Here is a 16160-nt window from a genome sequence, read left to right on the forward strand (position 1 = left end):
GTTAATTCTAATCCTTGCCTATGAAGTTAGCACTGAGATGAGAAACACACATACATAATGGGTACATCATCCTCCTTGCGTTATCCCGGCATTTGCCACGGCTCATGGCCTGGGGTTCGCTTTGACAACTAATCCCAAGATTTGGCGTAGGCACTAATTTTACGAAAGCGACTGCCATCTGACCTTCCAACCCCAAGGGTAACTAAACAAGTAGACCTTAGTGGAATTAGTCCGGTTTCCGCACGATGTTTTCCTTCACCGAAATAATGGGTACATATGTAATAAATATGTACAGTCGCCATCAGATAGCATAGCAAAGCTCTCACTAATATTGGAACGCGCACTTTGGAACGCGCTGAAATATCGATCCAGAGGCCGTGGGTTCAAGTTTCACCCAAGGCAGACATTTTCCACTTTTAAATTTATTCTAAGCCTAATAGAGACGTGTTCCGATATTTGTGAGAAATTTGGCAGCTCCGATATATTTGATGGCGACTACTTGAATAAACCCCATCAGTTTATTGACAGGTTGTGCTCGTACTTACGAAGTAGGGTGACATATTTAAAACAGGAAAGTACGTGATACGCCATGCAAATGAATAGATTTAACTATTTGACCGCGAAACATAACGTCATTTCTGGTATTCCTCCAGAAAAAAAACTTATAGGAAGTTTTCACATTCCCAAAATATAGATTTCTTTGTTTGACGTTTAAAGACAATAATACGAAGTTAATATAAGCAATCTACTTTATTTTTAATGATAGCTGTACAAATGTGAACATGAAATATGCAAAGACAAAGATGACTAAATAATTTAAAAAAAAAATCACACTATGGTTACAATCACAATTTAATTACAAATATTATGGTATATAATTTTCCTTATAGGGTTGGCACGACGCCGTAGGTCCGACCAATACCGTTGTAATTATATTCTGCAACAAGGAGATAAATATTTTGTAAAAACCATAACTTAGAAATGTTAACTTCTCTCTTATAGATCAAGAGCCCAGGCCCGCCAGACCTTCCTCAAATTCTCAAGGATGAAACTTTGGGACAATGTAGAGTTCATATCGGCGGTTAATGTGTGCATATTTTCTAGTTGGGCCCATCGGCCAATTTTTTGCTATCAAGTGATGAAGGTGAAAAAAAAAGTGCTTACTTTCCTTAAATTCTCAAGGCTGATTTTTATATATGTGTTAGAGCACGTTGTTAGAAATTGGTTATCATCAATTCCAGACCGTTTCCGCCGGCCATAACTTTTACCAGACGCGACAAAGTTGGCAAAAAACGACTCTAACTTACCTCATTTTCTCAAGCCTGATTTTGATATATGATACGCAGGGACCTATAGACCGTTTGTAAGCAGCCAGACCAATCGGATGGACCCAACCATCCGCCAGACCGACTTAAAGTTTCGATATGAGCATTAGTAGAATTGAAATATTCCGGGTCTATAAAAGCTAAAAACTTGAATTTTCTACATTAAGCTACGTGTATAATAAATTCTTTATTTACACATAACACATTTACATAATTATATATATTAACATATTTACATAATTATATAAGAAACTAAGACTAAACTTAAAAGCTAGCTAATGTCTAAAATAGGCCCTTGAGGCATTGTACCAAGGATACTGGCGACATTTCCTCGCTGTATCGCAATGCTGATACGTTGTGCGAGGAAGTCGCCAGCTCTTCGGTCACCAGTTACCTCAACCAGACGCTTCGCGATTTCTGTGAACAACTTGTTCGCGCTGGGGCCCCATGGACCTAGAGTTTCTACACCAAAGGGTACAAAAAGGTATTCTTTGCCAAGACTTTTGTATTTATTACGTTTCAAAATTTCGGCACTTTCTGCCGCTGCGCCCGCTTTTATCTTGGTCCGTTGGAGATGAGACGGTGCCAATGTGTCTACGCAGGTAGCATCCCACACTAACATTCGTCCCATACTCCAAGGGACCAAGGACACTCCATCAGGCCTCTTGCCATCATCTCTGATTATGCTACGTGTATATTGTATACTTGACGTAATAAGCGACTTTCAAAAATTTTACTTCTAAGGAAATAAAAAAATGAAAGTTTATATGTGGTGCAAGATTAATTTTAAGCTATGAATTTTATTTACACTGCATAAGTACATGTGTATTTTATTATAAATATAACTTTTACCAGACGCGACAAAGTTGGCAAAAAACGACTCTAACTTACCTCATTTTCTCAAGCCTGATTTTGATATATGATACGCAGGGACCTGTAACTAGACCGTTTGTAAGCAGCCAGACCAATCGGATGGACCCAACCATCCGCCAGACCGACTTAAAGTTTCGATATGAGCATTAGTAGAATTGAAATCTTCCGGGTCTATAAAAGCTAAAAACTTGAATTTTCAACATTAAGCTACGTGTATATTGTATACTTGACGTAATAAGCGACTTTCAAAAATTTTACTTCTAAGGAAATAAAAAAATGAAAGTTTATATGTGGTGCAAGATTAATTTTAAGCTATGAATTTTATTTACACTGCGTAAGTACATGTGTATTTTATTATAAATTTAAAGAAGAAAAGTAAATTAAACTTTTTTTTCGGTCGTCGAACAAGGTGGTTTAAAATTAGTTTTAAGATCGATCCTTTTTAATTTGTGGGCGAGGGACCTCACACTATGTATAAAGGCACTATGTGTATGTTGCATATAATGTCAAATCCCTCGCATACTACAAAAGTTATTTAAGCATTTATATAAGTTCAGTTAAAATGAGGTAGAAAGTATAAGTGTAGGTATATGTTGTGTACACACGTAAAGTATTCTAAACTTTAAGTTAAGTTAAACTAAGTTATATTTATAATAAAATACACATGTACTTACGCAGTGTAAATAAAATTCATAGCTTAAAATTAATCTTGCACCACATATAAACTTTCATTTTTTTATTTCCTTAGAAGTAAAATTTTTGAAAGTCGCTTATTACGTCAAGTATACAATATACACGTAGCTTAATGTAGAAAATTCAAGTTTTTAGCTTTTATAGACCCAGAATATTTCAATTCTACTAATGCTCATATCGAAACTTTAAGTCGGTCTGGCGGATGGTTGGGTCCATCCGATTGGTCTGGCTGCTTACAAACGGTCTGGTTACAGGTCCCTGCGTATCATATACCAAAATCAGGCTTGAGAAAATGAGGTAAGTTAGAGTCGTTTTTTGCCAACTTTGACTCGTCTGGTAAAAGTTATATTTATAATAAAATACACATGTACTTACGAAGTGTAAATAAAATTCATAGCTTAAAATTAATCTTGCACTATATATAAACTTTCATTTTTTTATTTCCTTAGAAGTAAAATTTTTGAAAGTCGCTTATTACGTCAAGTATACAATATACACGTAGCTTAATGTTGAAAATTCAAGTTTTTAGCTTTTATAGACCCGGAAGATTTCAATTCTACTAATGCTCATATCGAAACTTTAAGTCGGTCTGGCGGATGGTTGGGTCCATCCGATTGGTCTGGCTGCTTACAAACGGTCTAGTTACAGGTCCCTGCGTATCATATATCAAAATCAGGCTTGAGAAAATGAGGTAAGTTAGAGTCGTTTTTTGCCAACTTTGTCGCGTCTGGTAAAAGTTATGGCCGGCGGAAACGGTCTGGCATTGATGATAACCAATTTCTAACAACGTGCTCTAACACATATATAAAAATCAGCCTTGAGAATTTAAGGAAAGTAAGCACTTTTTTTTTTTCACCTTCATCACTTGATAGCAAAAAATTGGCCGATGGGCCCAACTAGAAAATATGCACACATTAACCGCCGATATGAACTCTACATTGTCCCAAAGTTTCATCCTTGAGAATTTGAGGAAGGTCTGGCGGGCCTGGGCTCTGGGTCTATTATAACTCTCGCTCATACAACTCTGCCCAGGGACCCCTTCGGTTCAGTAGAAAACCGTATTTAGGTTTTCAGACGTGTCTAAATAAACAACTATACCTAAGTGTACAGCGGGGCAAATCTCGACTGGGGGGCAAATGTAACTGGTCCAGTTTTTCCATGTTTTACTATGTTTGCATTATTACATATAGTGTTCACCGGTTATATATGGTAGGCTTGCTCAGTGGATACATGTAGAACTCAATACATCATTTTGACGACCGGTCTGGCGCAGTCGGTAGTGACCCTGCCTGCTACGCCGCGGTCCCGGGTTCGAATCCCGGTAAGGGCATTTATTTGTGTGATGAGCACAGATATTTGTTCCTGAGTCATGGATGTTTTCTATGTATATAAGTATTTATATATTATATATATCGTTGTCTGAGTACTCACAACACAAGCCTTCTTGAGCTTACCGTGGGCCTCAGTCAATCTGTGTAAGAATGTCCTATAATATTTATTTATTTATTTATCATAGTGTAATAATGGAAAAAATGGATCAGATACATTTGCCCCCCAGTCGAGATTTGCCCCGCTGTACCTTACTCCGTTTTTTTTTGAATTAGAAAATTCGTGTGATTGTCGTCGTTCGACTTTTAGGAAAACAATTTAAAAGCTAACACAAGTGCGGAATAGACAAAATTCGACACGAATGACGATAAATTAAATCACGATCGAAGGGAGTGTTTTGAAACAAAACGAGTTTCGAATTCCCTCTCGACTTAGAATGTAAAACTTCGCACGTGTATCGTACGAATAACTTAATGCGGAAAAATATATTTTTGTCTCAATTTTAAACATCTGTCTCGTGTTTTCCTTTACGTAGGCAGTGATGTAGGTACACTTAGGTGCAAGTTTTCTGAAGTCATAAATATCCGCATTCCTCATGTTGCAGTTCAAGTTAGATCCATAACAATTAAATTTTATTACAATCACACACTATGCATATAAATATGATATAATTTAAATACACAATGTAGGTACAGTAATAGTATTTTATGCAACTGGCGTTTAAAAGAGGTCAAAAAAGACGAGTGGCGTGAGTAACAATTTGAGGCGACACAGTTGCAAACAATACTTTTTCCCCTCACTAGCTCGGAAACACGTGTTTTGTCCTTTAATACCAGCGGGTAAAAACGCATTTTATCCACTAGTGGATAAAGTAATTTGACCTTGAATAGAGGCAAATTTTCTGCTTTAAAATTGATAAAAGTGGGTTAATCTAGTGACGAAGATGTTTTACCACCTGTGGAACTACTGGAAGCAGCGATAAACGCGTTTTTTGCGTTGTACTTTCCTCGCTATAGTGAGGGGAAAAGTTTTGTGTTACACACGAGTGCAAATGTATTTTACTTCTCGTGTGTTGAAAAACTCGCAAGTTCAGGATTCTATTCTCGAACCACTCGCTTTGCTCGTGGTTCAACTATAGAATCCTTTCGCTTGCTCGTTTTTCAATTCCACACTCGGCGTTAAAATACAACTTTGCACTCTTGTATAACAAATAACTATTTCTACGACCATGCACTTAATTTTTTAATAGTTTTCTAAAATAACTTTCGTAAAATTCCCACTGTATTTTGTATTTTGACGCAAAGGCCTTCTCTCTGTTCCTGCACTCAACCTGTCGCTCGCACTACCCCGCGCCGTCGTCAGCCCCCGGCCAGCTCCCTAACAATGCGTTAAGGGCTATAAAGTATGCGTGGGTGCGCGGGGAGCCGGCCGGGGGCTGGCATCTTTTATGTAGGGTTTTAAAGATCTATGCACGATACTGTAAATGACGAATAACACTACGGGAGTAGAAAAATACATATTTTAAAGATCCGATATTTCATTTAAACTTGACGCGGTGAACGATATTATCCCCGTGACTGTTCGCCCAATTCACTTTTGGAAAGTGACCCTGATGGTTCTGATCTGAGCTCGGTCTCCCATGCAGATATCATCTATCCATGTATATATCGTTGTCTGAGTGCCCACAACACAAGCCTTCTTGAGCTTACCGTGGGCCTCAGTCAATCTGTGTAAGAATGTCCTATAATATTTATATATTTATTTATTTATATCAAACACAAATACGCCGAACTAATACGTTGAATTTAAAATATGTCTGGGGTTCGTCCTCCTAAATCTTTACATTGTATATTCTGTCTCACTCTCTCACATATCTTTCTCTTTACTGTGTAATAAAATAAAATGTGGGACGTAAATACCAATTTGTATTTTTTTTAAATTTCTAAATGTTTTTTTTACTGAAGGAGAGTAAAAATAGTACATTACGATACAAGTGCGTAAAAAAGGAAGTTCGGAACGAGTGGCACACATACAAAATTGTATTTTCGTAAAATAATAAATACACTTTAGGACTGAGGTAATAGTTAATTGTTTTGTTTATTACCTGGCACTTGGCTGACGACCACCGTCGTCCCTCTGTTGGGGTTGTTGACGCTGTACGGCGACATGGGAACATTGCTGTACGCTGGATAGTTCCCGGCACCTGCAATAACAATGGAAATAAAGTAAATAAGGTGTAATAAACCGGGATAAGTGGCGTACACGAAGGGAGGCCTATGCTCAGCAGTGGGCGATTAATGGCTGAAATGATGATGATGATGAATAAACTATTTAGTCACCTGTGTGCGTTGCAGAATGCAAAAACGCTTACGATAATCTCTTTCGTAGTTAAGCTATCTATCTCTATCGCTCTTGCGTATTGGCGCGACAGAGCCAGGGTGGCTAGCCGAATGGCACAATCGCTCACGAAACGCTCACGAAACGAAGCGCTAGTAGATATCTATCTCTATCGCGCTTGCGTATTGGCGCGACAGAGCCAGCGGCGTATCGCTTTCGTTTGGCGTCGGAGAAATGACATTCGGCTACGGGGCCAGACTACCTTTCTGCGGCGTTTCGATTTCGTTTCGCGTCGCAGAAATGCCATTCGGCTACGGGGCCAGAAATAATCTACGGGCTGAACATAGACCCTCTATAGACGTCATACCTAGCGATTTTAACGATAAACAACACTTTTTTCGCAAAGTTGCTCAGTATGCCAGAAAGAATCTAAATTATTACTGGCCCCTAAATAAAAATCCTGTATATTTAAAACAAATATATTGCAGTGTTACGGACGGTTTACATAGAAGTAAGTCGATATAATTAATTAGTTGGGCAAATAAACTTTTTGACCGACAATTTTCAGTGTACTCTAATAACAAATTAATTTAAATTTCAGTTTTTAGTTTTGAGTGTCTTTGGCGTTACTCAAAATGTTTGTGGAGTTACATATAAATCGAACTTCTAATTAACAAAGTCTTTTTAATGATATAGGTAGCAAACAGGCAGACGAGCCGCCTGATGGGAAGCAGTCATCGCCGACCATGGACATTAGCAACATCAGGAAGGTCACTTATGCGTTGCCGACTTTTGAGAACCCTGAATACCTGATTTTTGAAGAAGCCCCATGTCATGGCGTAAGTGCGTTTTCACATTATCCGATCCGATATCGGATGTCGGAACGATTTCAAAGGCAAAAATCAAAGATTGTCAAAGGCAAAAATCAAGGCGAACACCTCAGAAGGTAGCTCATTCCACAACCTGCACGTTCTGGGCAAAAACGAGCGAAAGGCCTGTTCTTGGTTTTCCACGTGTCAAGAAAGTGAGGACGAACTTTGTTTCTTTGGCAAGAGGTACGAACGGTGATAAAAGTTACAGTTTAGGTACCTATTGGGTTTAAGGGCCTTGAATATTTGGAAAATAATACCATAACGATGAAAGCAAAAAATCCAGTGTTTAAGGGTTACCTCTTTCAGGAACAACAATCACAGTCGGTGATCGTGCTCTCGCTGGTCCAAAACCTAAAAAAAAATGTTTCAGAACATGATTATGAAACATAACATTGATAAAATTAAATATATATATTTATTCTTTTGAATATTATTTAGATTTATACTTTTTGTGTTTAAACTGGGGAATATTTAGAAAATAATAGGTACTTATATACTTCCATTGTCGGGAAGGAAGGAAAAGCAGACCCCAAATCAGATGGGAATAATAATGCTGAGAAGAGAGAAAGAGAGAGAGAGAGAGAGAGAGAGAGAGAGAGAGAGACTTTTGTCAGTCGTGTTAATTTTTGATATAATTTTGTAAAAAACGTAAAGTAAAAGTAAAGCCTGACCAGAAATATATACTACGCGCCATGTTGCGGAATATCATTAGAATTATTTTCTTCATACTAAATTGAACTGTCGCATATAAGTACATCAGAATAACGGCACCCTCTTGACAATAGTCAATAGGTAAGAAAACACCTTATGTTAATAACGTAATTTAAAGCCAATTTTCCGTCCGTCCATCCGCGGATAATCTCAGTGAAATTTGGTACCAATATGTATATCAATCACGCCGACAAAGTGGTAAAATAAAAAGTGGAAAAAATGTTTGGTATCCCCTACATGTAAAGTGGGGACATTTTTTTTTTCATTCCAACCCTAATGTGTGATATATTGTTGGATAGGTATTTAAAAATGAATAAGGGTTTACTAAAATCGTTTTTTGATAATATTAGTATTTTCGGAAATAATCTGTCCTAAAGGAAAAAAAGTGTCTCCCCCCTCTAACTTTTGATCCATATGTTTAAAAAATATGAAAAAAATCACAAAAGTAGAACTTTATAAAGACTTTCTAGGAAAATTGTTTTGAACTTGATAAATTCAGTAGTTTTTGAGAAAAATACGGAAAACTACGGAACCCTACACTGAGCGTGGCCCAACACGCTCTTCGCCGGTTTTTCATTCTTAATTTATCTCTAAGCTTAATAGTTTGATGTGCAGACGTTTATGCTTTATATAAAACTAATTTGTGATATTACCTGGTCTAAAAAGCTGTCTTTTTATACGCTGCATAATCAAGCCGTTCTCTCTGTTCATATTCTGAAAATAAACAAAAACATTAACTCAGTTAATGAAACAGTAACCTCTGACATAGATACAAACTTTTCAATGAAATTTAACTAAGAAACGTAGTTCTTTTTTGCACAACTGCCCAAAAAAATATTGTTTTTGCGTAAGTATTTAAATCGGTCGCAAAAAAGTTATGGTAGGCTCTGCACTATTAATTGTAAACAGACTTGTGTCTGTTTCCAATGAGAATTGACGATACCAATGATAGATATTTGTATATCTATTGTATAATCTGACCTCAGCTATTCTGATAAACTTCGTGGCGTCATCTTCTTGGAAACACAGCGTTGTGGTAAACAAGGATACTGTCACAAATAACAGAAAAATTGTTCCAATTTTTTTTAACATTTCGACTTGAAAATATTTCTGGCAACAGTCGAGCTAGGTCCGAGTGCGCATACAGGTATAGTGTATATTTTGTGTCGTCTCTTTTTATATTCTTCAGTGGAAATTATGTTTTTCTTATCTTATACAATTAAGCTCTGTATTTTTCTAATTGCACCTGCACATCAAGATCTATGATTATTACGTCAGTACACTTTGTAAGAGTCATGGTCATGGCTATATTAGTTACAGTAGCTAGAGTTGAAAATCAATTCTAGCCAAGTAAACCGCATAGATAAGTAAAATTAATAAAATACCTGCCTACATATTTTATTAAACAAAATATTTTAGAGTACGATAAGTGGGTAAGAATTTATTTAAATTATTTAGGTTCTCATGGAAATAATCGGTTTACCCTTGAATCGCCGACAGACACTTGTTCGAATATTATTTCAAAGACAACGTTTCAAATAATTTCATTTCATCGACAGTTCATATCATAGAACAATCGACACAAGTAAAATCAAACCGTAGACTTTTATTTCGTAGATAACTTATTCCGAGTATACTTTATATCGTGGTATTTCATTTCGTGTTTTTTCATTTCATTTTGTTTTACATTAAATACAATTCATTTCATTACGCATAATATTATTTCAATTATGTTTCTTTCTTAAATTGTACAATTTGTAAACTGTTTGTTTGGTCACAGTTCTAACCTAACCCAAACCTACTCTGTAAGCTGGTCGTTTTTGTGTGTGGTCACAGTTCTAACCTAACCTAAACCTAATTTAAAAGCCATTGGTTGTAGTGTAGGTCGCAGTTCTAACCTAACCTAAACCTACTCGGTAAGCCGTTTGCTTCTGTGTGATCACAGTTCTAACCTAACCTAAACCTAATCTGTAAGCCGGACGTTTTTGTGTGTGGTCACAGTTATAACCTAAACTAAACCTACTCTAGGATTTAAGCCAATGGTCATAGTTTAATTATGGACGTAAATATGTGATGTGCCACGATAAAATCGACAATTTGAAGTTTTCTAGAATAGAAACATCTATTAACGTGTAGTACGACAAATAAGAAAGTATTGTAATAATACGTCGAATAAATGAATTGCGATGTTTTGTAGTTCTGCTATTTGAAGTAAGTACTTTGAAACGAATCAGCGATGAAACAATATTCGTTGAATAGTATTTATAATAACTAAGAAAATTTCAAATAAATAGTAGTTGAAACAAAATAACTCGAAACAATTTTACTCGAACTAAACTTTCGATGATTTGTTGTCGATGAAATGATATTCGATGAAAAGTTTGTCGGCGAAACAAGGGTACACCGAAATAATCAGATAAGATGGTCAGAAACTAACAAGTTTATGACGTCAAACTTGAAGAATATACGGAAAATCACAACTTACCTACGCAATATATTTCTGTATCTTATAGTTGACCTTTATTTTACATCTAATTATATTACACACTTCGACTTATTTCCATTATGTTGTTTCATGCTTCTGTCGACGAATTGGATAAGGGGGCTGATCTTCTAGTTTCTGCAAAAAAAAAAAAAAACAAGCAACGTCTACGCATAGTTACTTTTACTTATGTAATTTGTTACTGAATAATGATATTCATTACTTACTTTAACATAAATAGGCATCATATTATCGATTTTAGATTCTTCACTTATCGTAGTATTAGTCTCACTAGCCAATACCATCAAAACTGGAAAATCCTTCGCAGTTCTTGATACTTTATCATTAACGTTTGCAGTTGGTGATAGCACTGGTGCTATAAGTAATACCTTCTCATTTTCTCCGTCAATTATTGCTGCACTTAATAAAAACACTAACAGTGTTATGATTTTAGATGTATTTTTCATCGTGTCTTATATGGAATGTTTTAGGAAGGATCGGTTCCGTATTTATAAGGTTTGTTCAATGGCAGCAGGGTTCATATCGTGACGGGTGAGGCATGAGTGACCTAATGCACACATTAAGACGATACGGTAGGGGTCAAGTCTCCATACAAACGCTCTCGACTATTTCCTCCCTGGTTTTTAAAGATAGAGAAATGATTTTTTCAACACAGATTGTTATTATTTTTATCTGTGTCGGACCGTTTTGATATTTTTGATATTCTACTTTTTAAAGACTCTAGAGCCAATCAAAAATTTCCAAAAACGGCCTTTTTCATTGTAGCGCAAAAAAAGGTGTGATACTCAAGATTGGTAACAATCAACCAAAAAAGCTAAGCGGTCCGTCATTGTTATTCAGATTCTCAAATGTTGTTCCGATTGATTAAGTTTTGAAGGAGGAAAGAGTCGAGATCGGAACCTCGATTTTAAAGATTTTTTTGAAATATCTTTTGACTGAGTTGTTCTTAATGGACAATTTTTTTTCAATAAATCTAGTTAATAACACTTGTATATTTAACTAAAATTCCCAAGTTGAAAGGGGAGCTCCTTTCCATTTTAGCATTTTCGCTACCGTATCCTCTTAAGCAGGTAATATTGTCAGGAGCCGTCGTGAAACTTCGTTTAATAATACTTTGTGAAGATATTATTAGATGCAAATCAAAATGGCCCTTTCAGATTCAGTAAACTTAATAATTATAAAACACTGGATTTAAAAAAATTGTGACACATGATAAACAATAAAAATGAATTTTTATTTGAATTTAATCTTATCAACGAAATTATTTATTATCAGTAACAACATTACTTATATATTATACAGAGTGGGGCCTGTAACAAAGGCGAAAAATTGAACTCTAGGCTATTCTCCTTATACTGATCAACATTTGTTCGGCGACTTTTAAAAATAACTTGTATTTTGATTTTTATCACCCTTGAAAGTTTTTTCTAAGAGGTAATGTATTGCGAATTCTGTTAAGTCTAAAGTGTGACAGACAACGTCAATGACAACAATAATGGCGTACATTGAAGCTAATATTTATTTTGTATGAAAAATTAAAAATTTAAAGACATCATAATTTTTAAAAGTCACTGAACAAATGTTGATCAGTATAAGGAGAATAGCCTACAGTTCAATTCTTCGCCTTTGTTACAGGCCCCACTCTGTATAATTATCGTTGCAATTTTGCTTACGCTTCTAACTTTAAAAAAAATGGTATGTACGTACGTAGAGGCAGCTCTGGATGGTCGGTATTGTCGGTAATCAAGTTTTTTGTTAAAAAACGAAAATCAAATTATTTAATGAAATGATCGTTAAAATGTAATAAATAGGTATAATGTAATAAATTAAGAGCGCTATGACAAAAAAAGGCGATATATTGTAAAATGCACAATATTTATCGACAAAATTGTACACTTTACTCATACTAAAAGACAGTGAAAGTACTTGTTTCAGTTAGAACATCTTATTAACTGTCGGTTAAATAAAAAACATATGAAAAAAAAAGCTTTTTCAATTAGTAATGATTGTTTTTCTGATGCTCGTTTAGGAAAAACCGCGTGAAGCACAGAATTCGGAGCTCTTATTATGTACAATTTGATAAGATCACTCTCATAAATGAGGTAAATTTAAGTTCCAAATATCTTGTACTTAAGGCCCATTAAACAATATTTATCATTTAATCCTTTGAAATTGAGAAATTGAAAGTAAAACGAACTCAATTTTGTCTTGAAAATACATCGAAACAAGTGATCATTTCTCCGAAAATCTACATGTTATCGAAGTTACTTTAGTATATAAATAATCTGCACAATGTGCTTAAACTGCTGTTATCCATTTGTCGTTATAATATTTTATCATGATTTTTTGCCAATTTTTTGAAAACTAGCCTTCCTGTCGCTATTTTACCGGCGACGGACGCCTGCGATTTCAGTGCCGCGCCGGAGCTCGAGCAGGTAAGACGTATGTCACTTTGGTCTCCGAGTTTTCATCGCAAACGTCGAGAATATTTATTGTTGTGTGGGTCGGACCCTTGTTTCTACACGGGCTATCCTCGCATTGTGTGTGTGTAAACAGCGACCAACGAATTTGATCCTAGATCCGTAAATATTTGCTTTTGTAATACTTTGTTATGTTTGAATGTTAAAGTATTACAACGTTGTGATGATAAAAATGTGAAAATTACAATACGGTCAAGATGATAAGACACATCAAGATGGTACTCGGGATCTGATGATGGAGCCAGAAGGTGGTCACGAGTACCAGTGAACCATGTAAGTAAACGACTTCGTGTTTAGGCTCGTTGGGTTCGTCTCAACAAGACCTTTGACAAGAGGTGGTACTCAGGGTCTGATGATGGAGCCAGATGGTGGTCACCAGTACCAATGAACCATATAACTAAACCCAGAGATGGGGAAATCGTAATCGATTCCGGATTACACGATTACTTGATTTTACTTTGTAATCTGACACTACTGGGTGTCAGATTACTTGTAATGTAATCAAGTGAAACGGTAAATTACCATTACATGTAAAGGAATCACTAATCGTCTATACAATCATTACTATTACCAATAACTCGGAATCATAGTCGATTCAAAATAACTGAAATTATTGACTTGATTACTTTCAGATTACGAATATGTAGTACCTCAGATTGCCGACTGTCACTTTGACACAAAAGTCATCATGGGTGTCGTAAAATAGGTTTTAGGGGTGCTGATTCCAAAATTAATGACCAATGTGGAATCTGACATTGCTGACTGTCACTTTGACACAAAAGTCGTCATGGGTGTCGTAAAATAGGTTTTAGGGGTGCTGATTCCAAAATTAATGACCAATGTTCAATCTGACATTGCTGACTGTCACTCTGACACAAAAGTCGTCATGGGTGTCGTAAAATAGGTTTTAGGGGGTGCTGATTACAAAATGAATGACCAATTTGGAATCTGACAGTGCTGACTGTCACTTTGACACAAAAGTCGTCATGGGTGTCGTAAAATAGGTTTTAGGGGTGCTGATTCCAAAATTAATGACCAATGTGGAATCTGACATTGCTGACTGTCACTTTGACACAAAAGTCGTCATGGGTGTCGTAAAATAGGTTTTAGGAGGTGCTGATTCCAAAATTAATGACCAATGTTCAATCTGACATTGCTGACTGTCACTCTGACACAAAAGTCGTCATGGGTGTCGTAAAATAGGTTTTAGGGGTGCTGATTCCAAAATTAATGACCAATTTGGAATCTGACATTGCTGACTGTCACTTTGACACAAAAGTCGTCATGGGTGTCGTAAAATAGGTTTTAGGGGGTGCTGATTCTAAAATTAATGACCAATGTGGAATCTGACATTGCTGACTGTCACTTTGACACAAAAGTCGTCATGGGTGTCGTAAAATAGGTTTTAGGGGGTGCTGATTCCAAAATTAATGACCAATGTTCAATCTGACATTGCTGACTGTCACTCTGACACAAAAGTCGTCATGGGTGTCGTAAAATAGGTTTTAGGGGTGCTGATTCCAAAATTAATGACCAATGTTCAATCTGACATTTCTGACTGTCACTTTGACACAAAAGTCGTCATGGGTGTCGTAAAATAGGTTTTAGGGGGTGCTGATTCCAAAATTAGTGACCAATTTGGAATCTGACATTGCTGACTGTCACTTTGACACAAAAGTCGTCATGGGTGTCGTCAAATAGGTATCCGGAGGTGTTTGAAAACTAATGACCAATTTGGAATCTGACACTGTTGACTGTCACTTTGACACAAAAGTGATCATGGGTGTCTTCAAATAGGTTCTCATGGGTACTGATCTCAATATTAATGATCAATTTGGAATCTGACATTGCTGACTGTCACTTTGACATAAAAGTCGTTATGGGTGTCGTCAAATAGGTTTCCAGGGGTACTGTGCAATGTCAGGTTCCAAATCGGTCATAACTTTTTAAATCATTTCATTAATTTTAGAATCAGTACCCCCTAAAAACTATTTGACTACACCCATGATTCATTTTGTGTCAAAATGACAATTAGCACTGTGAGATTCCAAAATAGTCGTTAATTTTGGAATCAGCACCCCCGGAAACCTTTTTGACGACACCCATGACGACTTTTGTGTCAAAGTGACAGTCAGCAATGTCAAGATTCCAAATCGGTCATTAATTTTCAAATCAGCACCTCCGGAAACCTATTTGACGACACCCATGATGACTTTTGTGTCAAAGTGACAGTCAGCAATGTTAGATTCCACATTAGTCATTATTTTTGGAATCAGCACCCCTAAAACCTATTTTACGACACCCATGATGACTTTTGTGTCAAAGTGGCAGTCAGCAATGTTAGATTCCACATTGGTCATTATTTTTGGAATCAGCACCCCCTAAAACCAATTTTACGACACCCATGACGACTTTTGTGTCAAAGTGACAGTCAGCAATGTCAGATTCCACATTGTTCATTAATTTTGGAATCAGCACCCCCGCAAACCTATTTGACGACACCCATGACGACTTTTGTGTCAAAGTGACAGTCAGCAATGTCAGATTCCACATTGGTCATTAATTTTGGAATCAGCACCCCCTAAAACCAATTTTACGACACCCATGACGACTTTTGTGTCAAAGTGACAGTCAGCATTGTCAGATTCCACATTGTTCATTAATTTTGGAATCAGCACCCCCTAAAACCTATTTTACGACACCCATGACGACTTTTGTGTCAAAGTGACAGTCAGCAATGTCAGATTCCACATTGTTCATTAATTTTGGAATCAGCACCCCCGCAAACCTATTTGACGACACCCATGACGACTTTTGTGTCAAAGTGACAGTCAGCAATGTCAGATTCCACATTGGTCATTAATTTTGGAATCAGTACCCCCTAAAACCAATTTTACGACACCCATGACGACTTTTGTGTCAAAGTGACAGTCAGCAATGTCAGATTCCACATTGTTCATTAATTTTGGAATCAGCACCCCCGCAAACCTATTTGACGACACCCATGACGACTTTTGTGTCAAAGTGACAGTCAGCA

At 36.4% G+C, this 16160-nt stretch overlaps 1 protein-coding gene across 2 annotated transcripts; it reads right to left on the bottom strand.

Moving 5' to 3' along the window:
* Positions 1-834: 834 nt before the first annotated feature.
* On the bottom strand, positions 835-11227 carry LOC125225654. Of its 2 annotated transcripts, XM_048129468.1 has the most exons (6): positions 10850-11227; positions 10626-10760; positions 8794-8854; positions 7727-7780; positions 6325-6423; positions 835-937 (listed from the first exon to the last, which is right to left on the bottom strand). In XM_048129468.1, exons 3-6 carry the CDS (start codon positions 8849-8851, stop codon positions 885-887), a joined length of 264 nt encoding a protein of 87 aa, XP_047985425.1. In that variant the 5' UTR covers positions 8852-8854; positions 10626-10760; positions 10850-11227; the 3' UTR covers positions 835-884. The 2 variants fall into 2 exon arrangements, with proteins under 2 accessions (XP_047985425.1, XP_047985423.1); XM_048129466.1 differs by lacking the exons at positions 10626-10760; positions 10850-11227 and adding an exon at positions 9122-9298.
* Positions 11228-16160: the final 4933 nt, after the last annotated feature.

The sequence above is a fragment of the Leguminivora glycinivorella genome, chromosome 4, assembly GCF_023078275.1.
Source record: "Leguminivora glycinivorella isolate SPB_JAAS2020 chromosome 4, LegGlyc_1.1, whole genome shotgun sequence".
Classification (NCBI taxonomy): Eukaryota; Metazoa; Arthropoda; class Insecta; order Lepidoptera; family Tortricidae; genus Leguminivora; species Leguminivora glycinivorella.